The sequence below is a fragment of the Cibotium barometz genome, chromosome 25 (genome assembly GCF_041138505.1).
Source record: "Cibotium barometz isolate CiBa-2024 chromosome 25, ASM4113850v1, whole genome shotgun sequence".
In the NCBI taxonomy this organism is placed as follows: domain Eukaryota; kingdom Viridiplantae; phylum Streptophyta; class Polypodiopsida; order Cyatheales; family Cibotiaceae; genus Cibotium; species Cibotium barometz.
Genome location: NC_141070.1, coordinates 41434237 through 41456064, shown reverse-complemented (window position 1 = coordinate 41456064; position 21828 = coordinate 41434237). Strand labels below are relative to the sequence as shown.

General features: G+C 38.9%; 1 protein-coding gene across 3 annotated transcripts in view; it reads left to right on the top strand.

The window, feature by feature from the left end:
* Positions 1–11782: 11782 nt before the first annotated feature.
* The window catches only part of LOC147624575 (NADP-dependent malic enzyme-like), a 68939-nt gene continuing 58893 nt past the window's right edge, over positions 11783–21828 (top strand). For 2 of the 3 annotated variants that reach the window (XR_015269112.1, XM_086819593.1), the window contains exons 1-5: positions 11785–12092; positions 15982–16102; positions 19022–19096; positions 19220–19371; positions 19449–19554. Coding sequence is in view for 2 of the 3 variants with exons in the window: in XM_086819593.1 (XP_086675719.1) it covers positions 11938–12092; positions 15982–16102; positions 19022–19096; positions 19220–19371; positions 19449–19554 (609 nt within the window). In the remaining variant the exon portion in view is untranslated. Of the gene's footprint in view, positions 12093–15981; positions 16103–19021; positions 19097–19219; positions 19372–19448; positions 19555–21828 lie in introns of all 3 variants that reach the window. The other variant, XM_086819594.1, reaches the window with a different exon arrangement.

Below are 21828 nucleotides of genomic sequence, written 5' to 3'. Positions count from 1 at the left end.
CTCCACTTGCCTTCCACACTCCCCAACTTGTAGCCTTATGGTGAATACCATATTAATAATACAATAAAAATCCATGTGAGCATGAAGGCCCACTTTTATTTTCCACATCACTAGCCTATCTACCATACCAAAGTATTTATCAAGCATACTTGTGGCATTTACAATGTGTGCACCCTAAATCAAGTAAAACCATTATATTTGAAGATAGAATGCTGTTATCGGGGTAGCCGCCAAGCCGCCGCATCACCACGCCGTTATTCCATTGTGGGTGCCGCAATCTTCTTGGACAAGCTTCCACCTTATTACCATTGAGAAACCATCAAAATATGCACAAAATTGACAATGAAAGATATCAATTTTTCACGTCACACTACCACCAAATTAGAATGAAGAATGGTGGTGATGAGTACAAGACGATGTTTAGGAATGAGAGGGGTCTCTATCACTTTCTGGTTATGCTGTTTGGGTTATATAATGTACGCCACTTTTCAAGCTTTACACTTCAACCTTTCCTCTTCAAGTTTGTATTGGTCTTCTTTGATGACGTATTGGTGTAAAGTAGGAGTGAAGAGGAGCATTTGGTTCATTTACACAAGGTGTTGGATGTATTGTTTGATGAGAGCCAACCAATTATATGATGAGGAGAGTAAATGCACATTCATGGCAAGTAAAGTGCAATGCCTTGGTCACATTGTGGGCAAAGACGGTATAAGGGTGGATCCCAAGAAGGTGGAATGTGTCAAGAATTAACCAACTCATATTAATACCAGACAATTGAGGAGATTCTTGGGCATATCATCCTTTCATGAGAGGTTTATTGAGAAGTATGCTCACATTACAACTCCATTGACGGGATAAGGTTAAGAGGGAAGATTTTTTTAGGACACTACAACCCATAAGATGCATGTGTATAATCAAGATATGATTACTATAAGGGTAAATACATGTGAAAGAGGCTTTGGTGCCATGTTGTTATATAAAGATCACAGGGTGATTGCATGTGAAAGCCGCAAACTTGATGACAAGGAGATGCATGTGTATGATCATCACGGTAATTGCATTTATTAAAAGCCACAAACTTGATGACAAGGAGATGGAACCATAAGGATTGAATTGCGAGGAGTACATGTTAGATGAAGAGGTATCAATTATTATATAGAAATGACATCATGGTAGATGTCATTTCTATATAGAAATGACATCATGGTAGATGTGATGATTTATCTCATTTTTTTATTTTTATAATGGTCTATTATACTTCAAAGAAAGAGTGTATCTTGTACCTCCCTCAGATATATAAGTAAATTGTATATATTCTACCATGAGTTGTGGAAGTTTAGATGGTTAACATGGGTTGTGAGGAGATGGAAGAGTCATTACGATGTGTACTAAATATTCTGGCAAAAAGAATGTCTCAAGTATGTTAGTATTAAAAAGAAATAATAATTAATGTTACCTTGATTGAAACCAGCATGAATAAGTGGTAGAAAATGTGGTCAATTTCTCACAAAAGCTCCAAGGATTTTTTAAAAATTTACTCATAATTTTCTATAATTTTTAGGGAATTTTTGGACTCAAAAAGGATAATTTTGGGTGAAAATAATGATTTTGAAATGCAAAAAGCAACCTAGAATTTCAAAAAAATATATGAGAGAGGAGAATTCTATAGAATTTCTATTGGGTTGAGGGAAAATGATTTTTTTATTTTAAAAATGAGAAATTGATTGGGCTTTGAAAAGCTTTAATGAACTTTAAGCTTTTAAATCTTTATATGATAAAGCTTTGACAAAAATCATTAGGCAACCAAATCGTGCAGCACGCAGAGTGAAAAAAAGAGTAATTTAGGAAGAAAACACTGCCATGTGGTGCCATCCATGGAGGGAGAGAGATGAAGTGAAGCCAAGGATCAAAGCAAAAGGTGGATTCGGGGCCTTCGGGATGGGATAAATGCATCTGGAAGAGGGAAAAGGAATGGGAAAACCACTTGAGATTTTTGAGTGGTTTTATGGGTGGTTTCCACCTTTCTTTAACTCATGGGTAAAGGAACATGGAGATTGGTTATCCACTGGACAAAAACATGCTTCTCTTTGAACCTTTAAATTTGCTTGCAATTGTTATATGAAAATTACCTCCTCTTAATTTCCAAGGCCTCTTTGTCTTGTGGTTCTTCATTGCTTTCAATTTCTGCAATCAATCTCAGCTCTAATACCACTATTGACATTGTGGGATGTTGACATGAACCCAATGAATTAATTGCAAAATATTAAATACCAAGCATAAAATTAAATAAACAATTTCTCAAAACACAAGATTGGGTCCAATTTGCCCCTACACAAGAGTGAGCCCACACTTCCTCTTAGTCTACTTAAATATATTGCTTGAAATATCCTGTGGGGTCAAAATAGTGTCCTTTTACAAATATGGCGACTTCTTAAAAAATAACTTAATTTATTGGATGTGCAAGCTAATCTGCTTCAAAAATAGATGTGAACATAAAACCATATAAATGTGTACATATCTTGTAAAATCAAATATACACAAGGGAGCTTTCAAATGTCACAAATAACATATATGGCACTTGTCACAAAATCAAATAATATTTATCGACACTCAAAAATCGATTATCTCAAATAATATTTATCGACACTCAAAATCGATTATCTCAAAATATTCTTGACCACCATCATCTCACCTCCATTATCAAATCCAATGATCTGCACTTATATCGACTATGCCAATCAATTAATAAATTAATTGATTAAAGATAGAAATAACCATACAAAACTCATAACATCAAGACGATACAACTAATACTCCCACGCATGTATGGATTCACCCACGTACGCATACAGTAAGCTACGATCGCCCATATTTAGAATCCAAAAAAATGGGAAACATGGGAATATATATTCCACGAATTAACTCCAATTCATCAATAATGGAAAACATGAAATATATATTCCACAAATTAACTCCTCATAACATCACCACATGACAGCTTGCTTGACGATTAGTAAAATGATTAGTGATTATTTGTTATTGTGATTAGGACTCATAATTGTCTTATATACTCTTGCTCCTTTTCACACTCACCTATTCTCTTGGCCTCCACATTGGCCATGCCCATGGCCCTTTGGCGGCCCATTATTTACAAGGCTTGATCGTCTTTACAAAGTACATGAATTCGTTACATTATAAACCATCCCCACTCAAAATGGTATTGCAGCTCGCTACCTGTGAGGGTGTCCTTGAGCTCGAATCAATCTTTGCTTAGTGGTATATACACATTACACACTTGTTAGAAAGGTAAGGCATATGTCTCTTATAACATAGTAACATTTTAGTTAATTTTTAGAAGACATCTATATATTTTCCACATGTTGAACAAAAGTATATGGAAAGGAATAAAGTATAAGAACATGTTGGCATCAACAAAAAAGGTGTAGAAATAGAATCTGATTGAAAATCATGAAGGGAAAGTTGATAATATCTCTCTATCGTTGATAATATCTCTCTATCGTTGAAAATCATGAAGGGAAAGTTGATAATATCTCTCTATCGTTAAGATTAAAGCATATTTAGGATTTTTATTTCCATAAATATACAACAATTATAAATTCAAATATATACATACATTCAATATAACAAAGGCCAATTCATGCTCATCTTTATGAAAATTGCCTCATAACATAAAATTGAATGGCTAGAAAGAGCAACATTCATAAGCAGAGTACTTCTTCAAGGTTCGGTGAACATATGCTAAGGCATACTATCTAAATAAATTGAGAAAAGTTAGTATGCATGCTATGAGGATGAATTCATGGAATATTTTATATATTCCCATGATGAGTAAATTATGGATTTTTATAAGAATTCATGGAACATTTAAATTTCCAAGTTTTTATGTTATGAATTCTCCTAGACAGGTTTAGATTCGGACGCCTTTCTAAACCCAGGCAATCATAGCTTACTTTATGCATACGTGGGTGAATCCATACATGCGTGGAAAGTATTGGTTGCATCATCTTGTTGATATGAAATTTTACATGGATTTTTATTTTAATCAATTAATTTTTTAATTTATTGGCTAGTTGATGTAAGTGCAGATCATTGGATCAGATAATGGAGGCGAGTTGGTGACGATAAGGAAATATACTTTGAGATGACAAATTTTGAATATCAACAAAATATTTGATTTTGTGATGACAAGCACCATTAATTTATTTGCACAACAGTGGTATCAGAGCCATTCGATTGCAATTGAAGCCGGGAAGAGCTAGTGGATAAAGAGGTGGAAAAGCTTGGCCTAAGGTAAAAATTTTCATTCAAAGCATACAAAATCTTTAGGTTTTTCAAGAAAGCCTAATTTCTATCCAATGGGTAACAAAAATCCATAATTCTTTTACCCAATGGTCCATTCAAGTGGAAAACCACTTTCAATCCAAAAAATAGTTTTTCTGTTTTCAATCCCTCTTTCCGATCAGACACCACAAATGGATTTCCCTCATCTTAGAGGCCTCGGAACCACCCTCAACATGTCTTTTGGTTTTAATTTCTCTCCCCCCTCTTGCTGTCTCTATCTCTATTGCGCGCTACGTTGACTTCACCCCCCTTGTGCGCTGTCAGCCGTTTCCTTTTTCTCCACCCTCTTGCTTAATGCTAAGGTAGGTTTAGCTTACACACACACACACACACACACACACACACACACACACACACACACACACACACAAGCTAAATTTAAATCCTTGTTTTATGTTAAGGAAAAAAAACTAAAGGTTATACATACATACATACATACATACATACATACATACATACATACATACATACATATATATATATATATATATATATATATATATATATATATATATCTCTTGCTTCTTCACAATTGTACATTAAGGTTTAAACTCAAGAGCATAATTTTGAATGTTTATGGAGAATTCTTTCTTTTTGATGAAATTCTAATATTTCAAATTTCATCCACGACTAATATATTTTGACTTTATTGTTTCCATAATAATTAGTATAATTTCCAATGACAAATTCAAATCCGCAAAATCCACACCAACTACCCAAACTTCTACAATGTATGGCTGAATGGCTATGTCTTGGTTACATTTGAGCATGTAATGCACATCTCTTCCAGGCATTAATCCATATATTTAAGAGGACGAGTGGGCCAAAATCTAGGCAAACGACCATGAATCCTATTATGTTATGGTACCTATAAGCAACACATAAGTGTTTCCCCCAAATATTCAATTTTGCCAATAATGGACCAATATGGAATAATTCGCAAGTATAGAATAGAAGACGACACTTCTATTTGTCCGTGAAGATTTTATTAAAAACCTTCATTTCCTACAATCCATCCTTCCCCATGAAAAGATATTGTGTTGTGACCATGGAAACAAATGTTTATAGAGGATTGTAGATTCATTTTGTTATAACCCATGTCATAACAAAAAAATTTGCTCATACTATATAATATATTGTATATTCACCTATTTATAACTTTTTCTTTCCATCATCCAATTAGACTAAATTAGAAAAGAACCAAAGGCAATGTTTATCATAAATATTTGGTCAAATATAAGGTCACCCAATTAAACATTCTCACTGGTTACTTGATTATGCCCTCACCACCTATCCATCCTTGATTGCATCTTACATAGATTTTAGCCCATAATTATTATTAATGATTTTGTGACGACTGAGGACAATTGCTTGTCACCCTTGGGGCATGTTATGAGAATGAATTCATGGAATATTTTATATATTCCCATGTTGTGTAAATTATGGATTCTTAAAATAATTCATGGAATATTTATATTCCCAAGTTTTTATGTTATGAATTCTCCTAGACAGATTTACATTGGGATTTCTAAACCTGAGCGATCGTAGCTTACTTTACGTGTACAGGTGTGAATCCTTACATGAGTGGAAGGTATTGGTTGCATTGTCTTATTGATATGAAATTTTACATGGACGTTTATTTTAATCAATTAATTTATTAGTTGGTTGGCTAGTTAATGCAAGTGCATATCATTGGACCGGATACTGGAGGTGAGTTGGTGAGACAATCGGGAAATATACTTCGAGATGACAAATTTTGAATATCAACAAATAATGTTTGATTTTGTGACGACAAGCGCTATTAATTTATTTGGACGCTATTCATATTTATTGGTAATGTATATATGTTAATTAGAACATGTGAAAGCTCCCTAGTGCATATTTTAATTTTCAAGACGTGCACTTTTATTCAGCCTAGCTTGCACTCTCAAGAAAGTTATTTTTGAAGCAAACCACTTTTGAAGAATACTGTTCTCTTGAGGAAGTCAACATTTTTGGAAAAGTATACTATTCCCAAGCCCCAAAGGCTACTCATGAAATATATTTAAGTACACCAAGAGGAAGCGTGGCTCACTCTTGTGTGGGGGCAGATTGGACCCAATATTGAGTATTGAGTATATGGTTTGTTCTATTTATTTTTTAATATTTTATTTATTACAATCTTTTTTATGGGTTCATGCCAACCTCCCACAACAATGCATCCATAATATTGGAGTTAAAATAGCAGAGAGGAATATTGTAATCTTATGCTAATGTATACTATCTGAATAAGTCAAGAAAAGTTAGTATACGTCCATAATATTGGAGTTGGAATTGCATAGAGAGGAATAGTGTAAGGCTTTTAAATTATTTATTAAATTCATTGGAGACTACCAATTAATAAGTCCTATTTGGAGTTGGAATTGCATAGAGAGGAATAGTGTAAGGCTTTTAAATTAATTATTAAATTCATTGGAGACTACCAATTAATAAGTCCTATTAATTGATTTAAGCAATTTATCTTTTAAATATTTTCCTATAGCTAAATCTTTTATAGGAGATATGTTGCTAGATAGAATATGAAAAAACACAAAATGAGAAGTTTTCTCTTTATTTTTTATAAGAAAAAATGGTTATAAGTTATAAGATACAATTAGTGATTTATATAATGCTATGATAGAGACAATGGATGACCCTGTCATACCCTTATTTATTTATGTCATTTTAAAAGTATTTATGTAGGGCCAAAGTCAACAACCTTTACTCTTTATGATTCATGACTAAAAGGACTCATGCCATTAAATATTCAAGAGGACTATATGAAATGGGACCCTTGAATTGCATGCCAATTTATTCATCTCAAAACTTATACATTTGCATTATGCATGTCTAAATATACACTTGACAAACCATTGAAAGACTCAAGAATATTTAGATAAATGCTTAAATTGTGTATGCACCATGCTTTTCAAATGCTGGTTTTAAAGCCATACGAAGGTGGTCTTTTTCACAAGCATACATTGTTAACCATGCCAATTTATTCATCTCAAGACTTATGCACTTAAAATGTAAGTTTGTATGTGGTCTCTCACCTTGTATCTTAAATCTCGAACTCCTTTGATCCTCTTAAAAATGGCATTAAGGGCACCTCCACATAATGAAGGACATATCCTTTCAACTACAAAGATTCTGAAGCTTAAAAAATGCTTTAGATATCGAAAGCAAATTTGTAAAGAAAGGTACACTTCAAAATCAACTACATTGATTCTGATTCTTTAAAAATACTTTAGATATCGAAAGTGAATATGTAAAGAAAGATACACTTTAAAAATGCTTTACATATAGAAAGGATATACCCTTTCAACTACATTTATTCTGAAGCTATAAAAAAGGTACTGTTTTTTTTTTGGGGGGGGGAACCTATTCGTTAGATAACAACACCCATGAACTTAGCATTTAGAACATGATTAGATCATCACCTTTTAATATCATTCAAACTATGCTTGTCTTATCTTTGAAAACTTCCACATCGCACTTGTTTGTTCATTGCTATAATAAAGTATGTTCAAAGTTCGTTTCTCCTCTCTTTTTTTTTTGGTGGGGGAAGTGGTTTTATGTATTACTGATGATAACCTTGCCAACAAAACCAAATGATCCTCTTAAGGACTAGCATGTCTCAACAAAATGAAACTATATCCATCATAGACAACTAATATCCCTAATCAAGTATTATGAGTACCTCTTTGACATTTTGCTCCTATAAGAAGAGAAAAGTGTGAGTAAATCTCTTTACTTTCATCATTGACGAGAAAAGTGTGAGCAAATCTCTTTACTTTCATCATTTGCTACACGATGCCCAAGGTTTGAAAAATTAGAAAGATTACCAAAGAAGGCTACTATTTTTTTACAATGTGGGTTGAAAAAAAAGAGTATTATTCAAAAAATTGTGTTTTCAAAGTGAAAACTAGAAAACTTAGGAAATGCCTAAAATGACAACCATTGAAAACTATGTTTTGTAAACTTTGTTGGTAATTACTTTTTTTTCAGTTGATATTTTGTGTTGAAATATTTTCCTATAAGAATAATGTTTCTTTTTTTTTGAAACAATATACTTAAAGGAAAAAAATCTCTGCAAAAATAACACTAGAAAATGTTATAAAAAAAACAAGACTAGTGCTCAAAATTCAAGGTTTGGAAACCTCTTCTTCCTCATTAGCATTCGGGAAAGTGGTGTCTCAACTTATCATCTAGCCGATTGAATTTTAAAAAAAATCTTTTTAGACTCACATTCAAAAAGATTTCAACCAGAAGAGATAAATGGTTAAATGTTACCCACATGTTATCTTAATCCTTCTCACTATTACTCTAACTATTTTGCCCTTACCACATCATGCACCCATGCATCATTTTGTGGCCATCCTATTTTACCATGTGTAAGAAGGGAGAGTTAAAGAGTGAAAGACAAGCTTTATTTCCATTTCAAATTCAAATTTTATTGTAAATAGGGGGCATTGTTGTAAGGAGGTCGATGATATGATGAAAACGTATCTCTCTTTCTTTCTATTATCATTGTTTTGAAATAAAACACCCCTTCATTATATGTAAGGTGCATCTATTTAAGGATATAATAAGTGAGCACACCTCACCACACCCCTTCATTATATGTAAGGTGCATCTATTTAAGGATATAATAAGTGAGCACACCTCACCACACATCTCCACCAGTGAAAAAAAAGAGTAAATGTTAACAAAAATTTTACATATATGCACACATACACATATACGTGTACCCATACATACACCGACACACATATGCACACACACTGTCGCGCATGTACACACACACACACACACTTGCACGTACTCATGCACTCACATACACATACACGTATAGATACACATAAGCATACACACACACACATAGTAGTACACTTGCATATGCACATGCACACACACACGACTACGTATGTACATAAAGTCATACACACTCACATGCATGCACACAAAATCGAGACACACACCCAATCACCCACGCGCATGTGCATGCACCACACATCCACACATGTGTACATGTACGACTACGTATGTACATAAAGTCATACACACTCACATGCATGCACACAAAATCGAGACACACACCCAATCACCCACGCGCATGTGCATGCACCCACATCCACACGTGTACATGACGTGCACACACACACACTTGCACAACACAAATACAAGTACGTGCATACACTTGATTGTACAAACACGTGCACATGATGCACACACACCCACTCGCTACTATGTACACACACTTGCATATGCACGCACAACACAAATACAAGTGCGTGCATACACTTAAGTGTACACACACATACACACAGTGTACAGGCACACACAAGCACACGTGCACACATACACATGCGTGCATCCACGCACACATGCACACATTCACCCACGTGTCACTTTGTGGCCATCTCATTTCGTGCATGTGTACGTGTGTGCACATACACGAACACTTGTCTATGCATGTTTGTGCATGCATACGTGCATGTGTGTGTGTTTGCACACTCAAGTGTGTGCATACACATGCATGTCCATGTGTATACATGTGTGTGTTTTGTGTAAGTATGTTTGGACAAGCTTGCAAGTGTGTGTGTGTATATACGTGTGTATGCATTTTTGTGTATGCACATAAATGTATGTGTGTGGGTGTGTGTGAATGCATCTGCATGTATGCGTTACTTCTATATCCACGTGCAAGTGTGTGGGTGTGTGTGAATGCATCTGCATGTATGCGTTACTTCTATATCCATATGCAAGTGTGTGTGATTATGCGTGTGTCGATTTTGTATGTGCATGTGCAAGTGTGTGTGCTTGTATGTGTGCGCCTATGTATATACACGTGTATGTGTCTCTGTGTGCACATATGCAAAAGAGTGTGTCTATGAATGTACACAAGAGAGCATGTGCACGCATCTATGTGCATGTGTGTGTGGATACATGCATATATGTGTGTGTACACGTGCGCTTGTGTATGCATACGTGTGTATACATGCATGCATGTGTTTATGTGTGCGTGCATGCATGTGTATTTGCGTTGTGCGTGTATGCAAGTGTGTGTTGGGTGTGCGTGCACGCACGCACATGTGGGTGATTGGGTGCATGTCGATTCTATGTGCTTGCATGTGAGTGTGTGACTTTGTGTACATGTGTAGTCATGTGCGTGTGCATGTGCATATGCAAGTGTATGACTATGTGCGTGTACGCTTGCGTGTGTATGTGTATATGAGTGTATATGAGTGCATGTGCAAGTGTGTGTGTACATATGTGTGTCTGTGTATGTGGGTACATGTGTGTATGTGTATGTGTGCATGTATGTAGAATCTATGTTAAGAATTTTAAAAAATAAAAATGGTTATTGCTTTCACTTTTAAAAAAATTTGGTGGAGATGTGTGGTGAGGTTTACTCACTTATTATATCCTCAAATAGATGCACCTTACATATACATATAATGATGAGGTCTTCTATTTTTTAACAACGATGATAAAGAGAAAGAGAGAGAAGTTTTCATCATATAAGTGACCTCCCTACAGCACTGCCCCCTCTTTACACTGAAATTCGAATCTGAAATGGAAATAAAGCTTGTCTTTCATTCTTTAACTCTCCCTTCTTGTGCATCCACACACACAAGCACATAGATGCACACCCACACTCGCTTGCGCACATGCACACAGAGATATACACGTGCATACACACACACACATATACACACACTCGGCAACACATAATCACACAGATTTGACATACAGTCACACACATATAGTCGACACACACATAGGTTAAGCGTGAGGGTAGTATGAGCCTACTTCATTAACACTTTACTACTTGATGGTGCGCTCACATAGACGTGTGTACACACTATGGACACATAAAGGCACACACACTCGCACGTAGGTGCACCCTCAAAAAATTGGTGTGCACACAGTTGACACATCTGAGAGCTCCTCTCTAGCCACGTGCCACATGGCAACAATGTAATACCAAGAGAGGGTAGTACGCAGGGGCCGCAGCAACTTGCAGGTCAAGTACTAGTTAATACTTGTTTTCACTTAAAATCAGGTGAAATTTAAGGGGCTTTACATATTACTGCCCACCCACGTGCTTTTAGGAAAAGGGGAGAGGAATGGAGAGTTCGTTGAATTGGGGGAGATCTCCCTGCCAAGGCGCATGGACGAGGAGTCTCCCCCATCCATCTCCCTATCCTTGCTTTTTTATGGGAGAAAGCTCTGGTTGTTAGAGATGTGTGATGGGCCTCTCTCTCTCTCACGCGCGCGCACACACACACACACTTGTCCTCTCATGGAACATGCCACCAACATGTGATGTCACCATGGGAGTCATGGTGTATGGATGGGGTGAGTCATCGTGTGGACCACGTTCCGGGTGTGACTAGTGAAGAGGGATGTGTTGAAAATAAAAAGTGAGTGAATAGGCCAGCTGTTTATAATCATGGTGTCTTCAACCTTAGCTAGCTAGCTGGGAAGTGGGTGTAGTGTTCTTTGTAGCCAAACTTTTTTGCAGAGAGGTCTGTGTCGTGCTTGGTGGCTATGGAGACCCAACTGAGAGATTTGAGGAATGGAGGCCCAACTGTGCTGGACAAGGATCCCTCTAACACGGTTGTTGGTGGTGTAAGAGACGTGTATGGCGAGGATTCTGCTACTGAAGATCAGCTGGTTACACCTTGGAGCCGCAACGTGGCATGGTATGCTGTGTGTGTGTGTGTGTATGTGTGTGTGTGTGTGTGCGAGAGAGAGAGAGAGAGAGAGAGAGAGAGAGAGAGAGAGAGAGAGAGAGATCATCTTGATCCTTGTGCGCTTGCCATCATCATCTTGATGTTACAACCCACCTGCGTAACTTCTCCTTGGAGCTCGATTTCGGGATGCCTGTAGGATTTCGGAGCCGCAAAGGGCATGGTATGCTGTGTTTGTGTTATATATATATATATATATATATATATATATATATATATATATATATATATATATATATAGAGAGAGAGAGAGAGAGAGAGAGAGAGAGAGAGAGAGAGAGAGAGATCATCTTGATCGTTGTGCGCTTGCCATCGTCATCTTGATGTACAACCCACCTGCTGTGTACTGCTCCTTTGGAGCTTGATTTCGGGAATCATGTGGGTTTTTTTCCTTCCAAGGGTCTGACTACCCACGATGCCAAATTCCATAGGATCTTTTGCAAAGGAAAGAAATCTGGCTTGTCATTGGGAGTTTTGCACACCCCATCCGGCTAGTCAGTATGGTAACCCTTTTTACTTCTGTCTTTAAGCTTGTGTGTAATTCGAGCTGAGTCAGTGGGGTGGCCCCTGGAGACACACACACACACACATGCGCGCACGCAGACACATGCAAACAAAGGGACCTCATAGTTGATGGAGCACTGGGAGCCATTTCTTGAACATAAACTTGAATATAAATGGAAGAAGATATGCCTTGATGTTTGTATTCATACAATTGAACACAGAGATTATCCTGCATGATTGGTGGTTGACCCAAGGATACCTGTGACATCATTCTCAATGTCTTGCAATGATGTGTAATTGGGCTATGTAGTACACATAATGCTTATATGATTGCAAAAAGAGCAGGAGTTTACATCAATTAACTGGGACCCAAGAAGATAGTTCTAATAATGAGGTGCAAGGTAGAAATCTAGCAGCTCTACCTTCACTGGCACAATCTGGAACTGGACTTGCCGAATGGACAGTTATCTGGAAGATCCTAGAATCAAGCATACGCTTGTTACTATTTGTTCTTGCACGATCAAGTGCTCAATGGAGGAGTGTTGTACTGGCAGCCCTTCTTTGAGTTTAAGACTTTAAGTACCAAATGATGGGGTGAATGCCCTTTTTAGATAGCTGGCTCCCCTACTGATGCTGGTGGGCTGGATCAGCTTGACAACCAACCTTGCAATAAGAATTTGGCCATGCCATCCTGCTGTCCACTGTAACATGCTTGGCCCTACTGAGGATCTTAATTTTTACTTCACCACTAGATAAATTCAAAACATAGTATTAAAGAGACTGTCACATGTGGGTGCTTGTGAGTGGGTGAGCTCTGAAGTACACTTGCTTGAGAACGCTGTGACTAGCTATGGGACCGGTACACTAGCTCTGTAAGTTCCGCATCACTAATCATGCGTGGATGCCCCATGTTCCTTTGCTGTCCAAGCCTCTGCCCTTGCACCAACTCATTGTGAAAGCTTTGCAATTCACCTATGCCTTACACCTATCTCTACACTATCCCAAGTTTGGTCTGACATGCAAAGAAGTTTGATTTCCGGATGTGCATTTTGGTGGGTGCTCTCATAATGCCAACATGGATCCATGTGTTTCTGGCTGCCCATACGTGGGCTGCTCATATATGTGCAACTGATGCTGTCGTGTGCCTGCAGATGCCACATATGTAAGCTATGTGCACATCCTCCTGCAAGATAGCCCAATAGTATGATTGTGGCATTACAAATCGCTGGGTAATTACCGAGTCTGGTATTGATGCAGCGGCCTCTTCTGGCTCTTGGAAAGTCTTCAATACTTTTATCACTCACTCGCACTTTGGTCTTCACATTCTTTAGAAGGTCTAACATGTTACCAACACATTCTTTATAAGGTCTAACATGGTACCAATGGATTGAAGTATTGGTCTCTCTCTCTCTCTCTCTCTCGCGTGTGCTCGCAGTCCATATGCAAATCTGTGATAAGGGCATGTATATTGTCATCGTCCTCTATGTTGATGACCTTATCTTGACAAAGGATCATGAGAAAAAGACATCACAAACACAATATATGGTGAGTGCTAAGTTTTGATCTTGGGCTTATGCACTATTGTTTGAGGAAAACTTGTCCACGTGCTCTCTATATTCTGGAGCAAGGCCACAAATATCCAAAGATCATGTGTTAGACTACCCTATAGAGCTGATTATGTTCTTGATCTTGGTTGGGTCCAACACAGTTTCTTGACTAGTGATTTCCCCAAGCGGGTAACATGGTCCAGAAGGAAAGTTATTTTTGTGATATCCAACTCATTTTCTTCTAAGAGCTCTCTCTCTCTCTAAGTGCCATCCGTGCTCCCTTTCAGTCAGTGAGAACCCTGAACTCTTAAAATGCAATCATGCACTGCTCAATAAGACAAGCACGTTGTATGACCTTTATCATCATCTTATTTACTAATGCCAATACCTGGGGTAGACCAAATGTAGCATTCCTTCGAAGTTTTTTCTCTTTGATTCTCTGCAAAATCCCAATTTCAGTTACATTTATTGATTGCTTTTAGTTCTAGAGGAAGCATAGAGGGTTTACCTTGAATTAGTCATGCTGTATAGGTATTACCTTTTTCAAGAGGCTTCTATCATCAGATTTTCCATATCATATGCTTAGGTTTATTTCCCGCTTTCCAGTAGCTGATAGGTGCCCATCGGCTCCTAAAGGCTTTATACCCTTTGTACTATCTGATTAATGCCTCTCCCTTTGAATTTTTCTTTTCACATTGGTCACGTTAGAACCCTCTAGATCTCCGTTCCAAGCTACCGCCTCTAGGGGAAGCCCAGACACGTAATGCCAAAATGCATCATAAGTTTGGAAAACGAGGTCTTTTTGTACCCAATCTTGAGTTGATACTTGTAAATTTTGGCTTCAGTTAGCCTCTTAAATTTTTTTGGAATGAGAGGAAGTTCACTCTTTATTGTCAAGGTTTTGAGACACTTAATATGAGCGTGCTCGTTTCTGACCCCGGCTCGAAAAACTAAAATTAAATTGAAGTTCAAAAAGATGCTGTTAGCAGATGTGTCGTGCTACTTGAGGATTAGGATCAAGGCAACAAAAAAGCAATGTCTTGGTTGACTGAATTCACCCTGTAACAGCTCTTCCGATTGATTGTCTTCTTTGCAAGGTCAGAAGGTGATGATGTTAGCTGAACAAGAAATCATATTATTGAAAGAATGTAATGCTCAAACCAAAGGTGTTATGTTGAATGTCTGCCCCAATCCACCCTTGCAAAAACAACGCCATATTTTCAGCTTCTAATGAAGTCTCCAAGTTGATGCCTTAAAAACACAAGATTATAAGCATCTGTAGGAGTGATCTGCAATTCGGCCTGTTTCACTTTTACTGTGGTGAGATGAGAACCTCTGCGCTGCCAAGGTTGAAGAGAGTTACAACCTTTTGACCTCTGATGAGCCGGTAGCTCTCATTTCCTTCAAAGCATCAGGTTTCATAGTGTTCTCTTCCTGCTCATCTTCAACTATCTCGTTTATACCCACACTAGTGGCTACTGGGAGCCTTTTTTTTTGGGAGGCGGGGGGGGTTGGTTTTAAACTTTGTTCTCTCTGCTTAACCTCCATAAGCCTAGGGATTTTTGAAAAATTCTTTATCCTTTATTGGACTGGTTCTGTGGAAGGAACAGTTGTGAATTCCTCCAAAGCATGAAAAAAGGGGTAGTGATTTTTGGGAAAAAGATTTGTAGGTTTGGCTTTGATGTGTAGTTGCAAGTGTGTGGGCAATTATGCATGCTTATGTGGTGCTCCATTATGTACATGCAAAAAAAGGTCTACATTAATCTTTATGATTTATGGCTTGACAATAGTGGCTTGGAGCTTTTACGTGATCCACAATACAACAAGGGGCTTGCTTTCAGTGATAAAGAAAGAGAGAATCACTATTTATCGGGCCTTCTCCCCCCTGCTCATTTGAGTCAAGACCTTCAGGTAATTTATAATGACCATAGCTTACAGAAAAGTATCATTTAGTGCTGCTTTTTCTTTTAGACATTTTTTATATTCTGTTGCTGCTTTTTAAATGGATTTATGCGTGCAATTTTTGACCATGTCATATCAGCATGCCACCCTAGTAGTTGAAGGTTATGGTAGGGAGGGGGGAGGGGGGGGGGATTCATTGGTTTGATTGCTGATGAGTTGTCAATCGATGGTAGTGAAAAGTGACTTCTTGGGGAGATTGATCATTGCCTGTGTTTCTTTGGGTATGCCATGATTCTCTCATGTGTTTTTGCACCACATGCTGCCTTCAGAGGAATTTCAGCCTCTTCATTAGCCATCTTTCCATGTACATTTCTCCACATGCTTTAGATTGGCGTTTTTGCCAATGAAGGGGGAGCATTGAAGGAAGTTCTGATGTGGAAGAATGTGGAGAATGAAGGCATGGCACTTATGGGAAGAATGAAGGAAGTGATATGACCTATTCAGTCCCAGCTACACAGGTTGAAGCACTTTGTAGGGCCCACCGTGACGCAGACTACGACATTTGCCATGACACACTTGGTACCAAGAAGCCCCTTTCCCTCTTCTCCTGCAGCTACCTTTCCCCTTGCCTGTTGGACAGTCGGTCTGCCACAAAAAGCTACTCCTTACGTCATCAGTCAATCAAGATTGGTACTAAATGGATAAAAAGCTGGCCCTGCTGCAATTGAGCAAGATTGTCAATCTTTGTGCTTTCTGTGTGCTTCAAAACCTTCACAGGAAACTAAAGGCCCTTTGTGCTAGAGCAACACCAGAGCGATATTATGGTGGAAGTGGTTCAACCTGAAAAAGACACCTTTTTGTTAATACATGCAATACAATCAAAGCTCTGGCCACATCCAATATATCCTGAGCATCCCAAAAGAAGTCGTCCTTCTTGTTACTGAAATGTGCTTGGTCTCCATTACTAGATTTTATGCATGTCTAAGATTCGTTACAGGCAAGACAACAGAAAGGAGGATGGAAGACACAGAGCATTGTGGACCCCGTCAGTCAGGCTTTGGTCCAGTTCATTGGCCATTGTGCCACTTGCAAGATCGATTCCTGTCAGATGTAGCTCAATGGAAGCATGACTTCTTCAAAACACCTCAACACACAATATCCAAAAAGTAGGAAAAGAGGAAAAATAATTAACAGCAGAAGTCTTGCTCCTCTCAACCTAATTTAAACTGCCCATATACCAAGAATAGTTGACTAGGTCTAATGCCATAATCAAGGATGTGTAGAAGGCATCCCTTGAGAGAAGGATTCTCCTCTAGGTTTCTTGTGTGTTCTCATTCTCTTCGAGCCTAGGTCTGAAGCTGGGTCATGTCTTGTTGCAGCTCTCCAATGGCATTAGACCAAGTCAAGTCTGAGTTCTTCAGCTGCCATGACTTTTCTCGAGGTTCTTCAGCTACCATGCCTTTTGTCAAGGGAATCTCGAGTTAATCTGAGTTCTTCAGCTACCATGCCTTCTCGAGGGATTCTTTGATTGCCCTCAACACAAGAAGATTCAGTTGATAGATTAAATAATGGATATAGTACACAAAATAGGGGAGCAATTGGCTGGCTTCCTGCAACAAGAGAAGTAAGCTACTACTCTGGCACAAAGGCAATGACGTAGAGTTGGCCACGAAGGTTTGAGGAAAGGTGCAAGGCCTTTCTTGCATGAGTCACAAAAACATTGCACAGTGAAAGATCTGACTCTTTGATGAAAAAACTGGGCTAAAGGATTGTGCCAGGTTTTATGGAAGAAAAATGCAAAGTTGAAGAGCATAATAGAGAAGGTCAATGTGAAGTCTTGCCCCGTCTATCTTTATTGAATCTTCGAAAGGGAGAGAAGACTCTTCGAGCTCCCCAATACAATCATCCCTCTGATGAATTACCCAGAAGAAGGTTGTCCTACCTAAACATGGCTTGATAATCCAAAGCCCCCCAAGCATTTCAACAACATGATTTGGCTGTACAGGCACACTGGTAAGTTGCCACGTTGCAGATACATGGGTCTAACGTATGGTCAACAGCTGAATATTGGCCCTGGAGGAGGTGGTTTCTGTGTAGAATCCATCGGTGACAACTCCATTAAGCATCTGTGTTGTTGAAAATGCCTGATATTCAAATCATGAAAGAGGAACCCCACTAACTCATGGTCTGTGCTATAGAATATTGTAATTCATTGCATGGACTACAACTCCCACAGCCTTCCCTTGCCTATTTATAGGTCTTCTTTTTTCTAAAGAAGTTGTTGCCATTAAAGTTTTAAACAGCTTGTGGCTCTATAATGGCAGACTCTTAGTCACTATGAGTGGCAACGGCACCAACCAATATCCAAGGCTGAGCAAAGCATTGAAGGAGTAGAAGAGGGCGAGCAGCTCCTTTTGCTCCTTTTTTCTCACCCTGTTGACCTGATTGATGCACCTTGCTAGGAGCAGCCGTATACCAACCTGCTCAGAAACAAAACCAACAGCAGTGTAATCACTTGATGGATAGGGCATTCAGCAACTGGAATTTTTTCATGAGCATTTTACACCTTACATATTTCTCCAGCAAACCAATCATAGCTTGCATCAAGTTTTAACACATTATAAAGTGCTTTAGTGTTTTCTTTCAGAAAAGCTCAAGCCAAATCAAGCATGTTTGAATGCTCAAAATGGACCACAAAGATTGTTGCTTCATGTTTATACATGTATATGAGCACATGTCATGTGCATTCTCAGGCATGCACCCATGCAGTTTTTTTTATGTTTAAAACCAGGAAAAAACAAGAAGTACAACAAGAAGTACAATTTATTTATATAAATGTACATTGTTGATATCCGCATGCGGTTAGTATGACCACCATAGTGATGATAAGTGATGTCTTTTAAGTTTTGGATTTGTGAAATTGAGCAGGTGCAAAAGATTATGGAGAATGTTCGATCCTATGCAGATCCTCTCCAGAAATACATTGCAGTGATGGGCCTTCAGGTACAAAGAATGATAGAGGAATGTCTGTCATTTTCTGCAAAGATCATAAAAAGGGCATGTAGCCTGGCGGTGAACGGTTTCGCCATACTTGCATGGTGCATATAAATCTACTTTTTGTCGTAGGAACGGAATGAACGACTTTTTTACAAGGTCTTAATTGACCATGTGGAGGAGCTGCTTCCTGTTGTGTACACACCGACAGTGGGCGAGGCGTGCCAAAAGTATGGGGCCATATTTCAGCGCCCTCATGGTTTATACATCAGCCTCAAAGAAAGGTATGTGCGGTGTCTACTTCTTAGCTCATCCCAAAATGGTCCTTTTCATGCCTCACACTTGGTGGTCTGATTTTCAGAGGAAAAGTCCTGGATGTTTTGAAGAACTGGCCAGAAAAGCTTGTACAAGTCATTGTTGTCACAGATGGTGAACGTATATTGGGACTGGGTGACCTTGGGTGCCAGGTACAAAATGCCCAAAAAAATTCCTTTATTTTTTTTTTAAATTCACAAGGGTTTATATGATTTGGATGTATCTTGCTCTCTTGATAATGCAAAATAGCATGTGCCTTTCCTTATGCAATACTACTAGAAAGGATACGGATTCACAAAGCAACACAGCCATTTTCGGTACCCAGAGATATTGCACAGTGAGTGGTGCCTAGATTACACCTTGCCTTGGAAATTGTGAAGTGATACTATCCTTGGGGGTATGTGCAACTTTTATGTCCTATCACAACTCCAATGAGCTTTGCGCTGATTAGGTAAACCTGAGCAATGAGTGGAATATCAGCCAGCTCACATATATATCATGGGGGGTCTCTTTGTGTTCTAGTAGTGTATGACATTGAGAATTCCAGTATTGATGTCACTGTATTATCATATCTCAGCCAACGCACATTGTACGTGGCTGATACCAGTTGTTGGGGGGATGTTCACAGATTTCTTACCACAACACTACTTATAATCTACTAATCTTGACCTTAGGCAATTGCTATTATTTCTCTTTTATGTGGGTTGTACTTTCCCTTGACTTTGTGTGTGAGAAAGAAAGATTTTATCTACAAAAGACCCAATGGGTCTATGAGACCAACATATGTTACAAAGGTTCCAGGTGTAGAATGTGAATATGGAAACAAAAAGTACTGAAAAGAAGACCTGCGTTCTACGTGGGCCTCCCATGTACATATGGTACTGAAAATCCTGGGGCAAGATGGCCAGAGATACTCGGGGAATAGAGATCGTGCTCCCTCACTAGTGACGCCATGCATCCATGGAGTGACCTGTATGATCCCTCAGACCTGTTAAGCCTGGATGGTACTCCCTTGTGTGGGCAAATGCAATGCGAAGAAGTCTGCAATGGATGTCTGAGAGACATTTTGCTGGCTTACTAGGTGCCGTCTGAGCATGGTCTCCCAGTAGCGGTAAAACTCTAGTAGGTACAGACCCAAGCATCTCTGGTCCTCATAATACATAACCCGTGAGGGACGAATCCATCACATTCAGTGCTTTTCGGTAGTCTGGTGATCTGCGTTTTTTGAGATTCACAACTTCTAGTGGCTTCAACTTGCGGTTGGAGCAGATCTGCAGCAACGTTCTCATCACAGAGAGGTTTCGTGGCTGGATTTTCTGATTTACGTCAGCGTTTTACTGATTTTGGAGCATCTATATCTGTGCCATTGGTCTTGGCCTACACAATACCCGGTTTCTACTTGTTCCTTGCCTTCTGTTTGCGGTGGCGTGCAGATTTTTTGCTCGACAGCAATGTTTTAGGCTGCGTTTTCCATCTCTAGTGGTGTGGCTAGCACTCAGAGGGGATCCGGTGGATGCACCAGTGCTTCAGGAGCGATTCGGGAGCTGTTCTGTACCTGTGGAGACTTTCTTTTGCGATTGCAGCTTGTAGATTTTGGAGGAGAGTAGTTCTTTCTTATCGAGAGTAGTGATCTTTTTAGAGATCTTGAGCAGAGTTTATTTAGTCCGAGCTTGTGTACTTTGCAGTGTTTGCAGAGAAAGGAGGGTGTTTTGCCTGTGAACTGTGATCCTTACATAGGGATCACTTGTTTATTGCTGATTCTAGGGATCTGATTCTACTTATGGAAGAGTCTTATAAGGTGAATTTGGGCATGTTCCTGGATTCATCTAGGATATCTTTATGCTATATTAGCGGACATGCAAATTTCACATTGTGAAGTTTTCGGCCTGTTGATATGTGTTATTTCTTTCCATCTCTTTAGCGGTGCATATGCCCTATCAACTACCTTTTTGTTGTAATAATTCTTTCTATTTGTCATGATCCTTGGTGCTAGGCTTCATTATGGTTGAGTCTGCCTTGTATCTCCGAAGGTCTGACAGAAACTCAGTACACAGACCTTTGTATGAATGTATGCTGTGTGTGTACGTGGGGTGTGTGTGTGTGAGAGCATATATTGATACCAAGTTCTACACCCACTATTGGACTGTCATGTGCATCCCGCACTTGGATGAAACGTGGACATATCTAAACAAGAAGGTGCAGGACCTGGAGTGGAAACTGGTCCCATGTGAGCCGAGTCCGGGACAAGTCAGCCAAGGTTCCACTCTGTGCGTCCAAGGTCAGGTGTGCATTGTCCTGCACATGAAGCAGTGCCAGTCCGCGCTGTGAGTCTCCCTCTGGAATGATGTTAGTTGTTTTGTGTATTTGGTGTGCTACTGGATGCCAGACCTCTGTGTAGGCATGTAGGTGTTGCATATAGAGATGGG